Raw genomic sequence first — 4,873 nt, 5'->3', positions numbered from 1 at the left:
TTCCATCTAACTCCAAGTACTTTTTGTGGGTCTAAATTAAGACATGAGTGCGATTTGGCTGAGTCATCAGTTAGGCCTTGTTTTTGTAGATATCTACGCAGCTGTTGGTTGTTTGTCACCCATTTTCTTAAGTCCATCTTTGCGTCAGCAAAAAGTTTCAGCACAATTCCGATTACGGCCATTGCTTCTTCTACTGTAGATGCATTTGACAAGTAGTCATCTACATATAGGGGGCGTAGAATTTGTTTGCTGTTTTCTGATAAGTCACCTTCATAGGACTCCAAATGTTTCTTCAGGACGGTCCTGAGCACTGCCGGGCTGCATGTGAGTCTAAATGGAAGCCTGTTCCATTCATAAAATTGCAGTGATCCTGGGACGTTTTCATCCTCTAGAAAAAACTTTAACGCTTCCGCGTCTTCTTTAAGCAGTTTCACCATTACAAACGCTTGTTTAATGTCAGCTGTCCAGGCAATCGGGTTGAGCCTAAACTGTAACATGATGTCAAGAATGTACGGGTTCAGATTCGGTCCTTCTTGTAGGCAATCATTGGCGCTGAAACCCGTTTTCGGTTTTGCTGAACCATTGGAAACTGGCCTGACTCTACTGGTGGTTTTTTCTTTTCTGAAGACCGGATGATGGGGCAGAACCATGTAGTTACCGTCGAATGACAGATCCGCCTTGAAAATGAACCTAAATTCCTTTAATTTGCCGAACTCGGCTTCGTATGAAGTCTTCATCTCCTGGTCTCTGTCCAATCTTCTTATCAGTGCCTTTGCCTGACCTTCTGCCATGGCTTCATTCTTGCTAAGGTATCTTATGTTTACATTCCATGGGAGTGGTGCTACATAATGACCATCATCATCTTGAGTGATGGACTCTGAATAGGTCTTCCATTGTACTGAAAGTGGCACCTTTTCCAATGGATCTAGACTCTGTAGTTTCCACCATCTGGCAAAATCAATTTCTTCTTTTTTCGGGTCAGTGTCTCCATGTAAATCTTTGGGTGTTCCTAGTTTAGCTTTTAAGAGAAAGCTGATAGCCGTTGTAGACGATATCGCCACCTTCTCATCTTGCCCTAGTAGTAGCCATCCCAATTTACTTTCTATCGCTCGAATACCTGTATTCGACACGATCTGTTTTGAGCCGAGAACCTTCCAAACTTGATTCGCTCTGATCAAGACGTCTATTTGGCAGGTTCCTGCTTTTACGCTCAGTATTTTGTCGTCGGCCAGTTGGTATCCTTTACTGCAAAGTTCGCGGACAAATTCTGTCTTACTTGACCCAGTAATTTTCCCGATTTCTGGTTCCTCTATTGCTTCCAGATCAATATCTTCCGCCTGTGGGATTGTTCCGCGAAGTCGTAGCCTTCTTACGCTTCTTTCCTTTTCTGGATGGATGTATCCCACTGCTTGCAGCTTCAGATGGATTTTCCCGACCTCTTTTAGTCCTAAAGTCTGTGCTAATTCACTCCTAACAAGGGTTGCATTCGATCCTTGATCGATATAGGCAATCGTTTTATGCCACCCGTTTGGGCCCTCCACTACCACCGTTGCCGTTCGGACGTATACGCCACCAAATAGGCGTGCTTCGATTTAAAGAGGAGCGCCATCTGCTACTTTTAACATTGGAGACGCTGCCACAGTTGCTGTCACCGATTTCGGCTTAACTGAGGGCCAATCGGGGCGCTTTTTTGTCAATCGGGTTTCTCATTTCAGGCCATTGACGCGTGGCTCATGGTGGAAAATTCTTCCTCCCGAATTCAATTGGGGTTTAATCGAGGTACTTAATCAGTGAAGTACCCCGATTGCAATCAATCGTTCCATCAATGCCAAAAACATTATCGATTGACTGTTTCACCCGATCGATCCGATAACAACCCCGATAATAGCTCGTTCTACCCGCTTGCCCCGATTTTTACTCTGAAACCGAAGAACGGTATTTTTTTTAAATTGCGTCGGGGCAACGGGTTTACCTCAAATTTTTCCCCGCACCGCCCCGGTTGAAAAAGTGGCACCTCAATTCAGCCCCGAATGCACTTTATCGGTGCGGGGTGGTTAACTCGATTAGAGCTAATTGGGGCCGATCGCTAAGTTTCATTATTAATTGTCAAAATTTCTTTGTTTCCAAATGGGAGGAACTTAACCGTGTTCAAATTATTCCCTTGAACGTATTTTTATTTGAAGTCCGGCAGTTAATATGAAAAAAAAGGAGTAGTTATCTATTTGCCGGAGGGTTTATTTTTAAATTTATTACAAAAAATGAAAAAAATATGTGTAAGTCGTGAGTTTGTTTGCACAGACTTGCCGTTTAGCTTACGGGAACCAAGCCATTGGAAATTAACTTACAGGAAATAAATATTATTCCGCATTTAATAATATTCAAAGCATGTATACTTATGATAGGCTTTTAATTTCAGATAATAAAAAACTACTTTAAACTTAATATTTCATGCTGAAGTTTAAAATTTAAAAATATTTAGCATAAATTGTTTAATTGCAATTTATACACTTCAGGTTTAACCTAAGTTCGACATCATCTTGACTTCTTAAAAATCCTGTTGGTGATTTGTTATCGAAAAAACCTCAAGTGTTTTACAACAATTCAATTGTATTGTTCGAAAACCATAATAGAGCAAGGGCAAAGCGCGTGTGTGCTTTTGAGCGGAACGCACAATCCGTTGGGTACGCCACTTGTTGTAATAGGGATTTCGAAGGATTACTCAGGTTGGTTTTTGACACGTCGTAAACTTTACTGGCAGTAACTCTACCCTCTCTTGCCTTGTTTCACTGCTTGCAGCTAGCTTGCCTCCTAGTCAGCAGTTCAATTACATTTCGTTGCTCAACGGTGATGGAATACCGGACAAGTAGATCTTCGCATTTTGTTTGTATTTCTCAAATCGGAAGACGTGCCCAGCTCTGGTCGAAAAGTGAAGTCAATCTTTCAGGGAGTGGCGTTTTCACTTCAAGAGGAAGACAGTCGGCACTAAACGGTTCCATCAACCTATGCAATCCAACATGGTGGGTCCTTTTTTAAGGTTTTCCAACAATGCGTTAAGTGTCTCGTCTGTGACTGCATCATAAATTTTGTCAACGATTGCACCTCTCTTAGCGGTTTTTAAACTTGAAATAGTGGTAGGAAGTTCCTTTTGAAATAAAGATAATTTCACTTGAAATAGAAATAAATAGGAAAATGTGCAATAACCTACAGGATGATTGGTAGGGTTCTTGTTATGCCACCCCTGCAAAGTACTGGTACATGTCTCTTCTGACAGATTTACTATTCCCCATAATACAACACCAACATGTGAACATGATCCACCCAATCTGGAAATAATAATGATAAAAATATTTTTAATTTTGCTATAAGAATTAATTTTAAAGCATAACCTTACCCAGCTTTGCAATCGCAATGTCCACACAAAATCCCTCCTTGCCGTTCCAATGCAACCCAACAATTTAAAGGTGGCTTTGTGTACGCCATAGAGTGTGTTACCTATTGTAAGCATAACATTAGAATGAGGTAAAGAAGAAAGTAATTTACGAAATCTAAATATTTAAACGTACCAAACCTTTTACAACCACGATCCCATTGGAAATTTTTGTGGCACAATAGTCTCTCAGGTAACCATCTACAAATTTAACGTGAGAATCTAAGCTTTTCACACTTTCAATTGGCTTCCCATCCAGTTTACACTCCCGATAGATTAAATAATAGAATAGTTCATTTCGGTCTGTTTTCTTCACTAGAGACTTTAAGTCATCTTTTGTGTTCGTCCAATATTGTCGGGGTATTTTGAATGGGCATTGCTTGAGAGTTATACTAGATAGTTTCTCACAATATTTTAATTGTTCTGGTTGTGGAAGACTTAAACCGTACTCAGACAGATCGAATGTTGAAACATCTATCATGTTGCAAAAGCCTACCACAGTTAAAAATGTAAACACATTAATGTAAATTAAATTTACATTAATACGTGCATGTTTTTTAACGATAAATTTTATATAGAAATGTAGCTTGCTTACTTACCTTTGTAATGATGTAGTTTTAGATAATCAAACTGTTACGCAAATATTTTTTGCGAATATTCTTAGAAGACGGAGTTCCAATCACGTAAGGAATGCTAGGACATAAAACCGCAGAACACACTCAAGATACAAACATGGCGGCCACGTGTTCGTGAATCAGAAGGGAGTACGCGCTTCGCCCTCGCTCTATAATGATATCTGTAGATTGGCACAGTGGAATAATAATCGACTGTGGTGTGGGAGATCCGAGTTCGAATCCCGCTATAGCCTAATGTTTTTCAAGATTAGAGGTCCAATACATGTCATATTTATAGCCACAAGATCTCCATAATTGCTTCATTCTGAGCTGTGTGTTGGTCTAAACTGCCGAGGTTCAAAGCATGGCCCATTGCCTTGTCATGTAGTTTCCGTTGTCCTTTAAAGTCGTCTTGACGTTCTACTCTTGGAAGTTCTGTTATGGCAATATAATGGTCTGCTTTTACCGATCTCGGCTTGTTGTACTTTCCAGTCAAAATATCTATAGCTTTATTATAGCTGTTATCTGTCAGATCCAAGTACGATATCGCACCAGCCGCGTCCTCCGTTAAATGCAACTTCAGTCTGCTGAACTTCTCAATCGGTCTCAGACGGATTCTGGTGTATCAGTGTGCGAAAAATTGCCCACCAATTCTCCCACTTGTAGAGATCCCCATAAAATTTGGTGATTTCTATCCGTGGTAACAGATGCGCGATGTTCATCGGGCTTGAAGATACTTGTAGTTGCATCGCATTCATCGGTGGAGTAACGGTAGTACTTGGAGGTGTATTGCTTCCACTTGGAGCTGCAACTTGAAGTGTGGGGCTTGATT

At 40.6% G+C, this 4,873-nt stretch overlaps 1 protein-coding gene across 1 annotated transcript; it reads right to left on the bottom strand.

Moving 5' to 3' along the window:
• Positions 1-2,658: 2,658 nt before the first annotated feature.
• Positions 2,659-4,124, bottom strand: LOC123475740. Its single transcript, XM_045178750.1, has 4 exons — positions 3,564-4,124; positions 3,392-3,492; positions 3,206-3,323; positions 2,659-3,142 (listed from the first exon to the last, which is right to left on the bottom strand). Exons 1-4 carry the CDS (start codon positions 3,906-3,908, stop codon positions 2,996-2,998), a joined length of 711 nt encoding a protein of 236 aa, XP_045034685.1. The 5' UTR covers positions 3,909-4,124; the 3' UTR covers positions 2,659-2,995.
• Between the last annotated feature and the right edge of the window lie 749 nt (positions 4,125-4,873).

This window comes from Daphnia magna, linkage group LG9 (genome assembly GCF_020631705.1).
Source record: "Daphnia magna isolate NIES linkage group LG9, ASM2063170v1.1, whole genome shotgun sequence".
In the NCBI taxonomy this organism is placed as follows: domain Eukaryota; kingdom Metazoa; phylum Arthropoda; class Branchiopoda; order Diplostraca; family Daphniidae; genus Daphnia; species Daphnia magna.
This window is presented reverse-complemented; position numbering and strand designations above follow the sequence as displayed.

What these genes read in the sequence shown, in the direction of transcription:
- LOC123475740 (XM_045178750.1), bottom strand. Translation starts at nt 3,908, where the DNA reads ATGATAGATGTTTCAACATTCGATCTGTCTGAGTACGGTTTAAGTCTT. An exon ending in TCGTGGTTGTAAAAGGTTTG is followed by an intron (nt 3,493 to 3,563) that starts GTACGTTTAAAT and finishes TGCTTACAATAG; the next exon opens with GTAACACACTCTATGGCGTA. An exon ending in AGAACCCTACCAATCATCCT is followed by an intron (nt 3,143 to 3,205) that starts GTAGGTTATTGC and finishes TTATTTCAAAAG; the next exon opens with GAACTTCCTACCACTATTTC.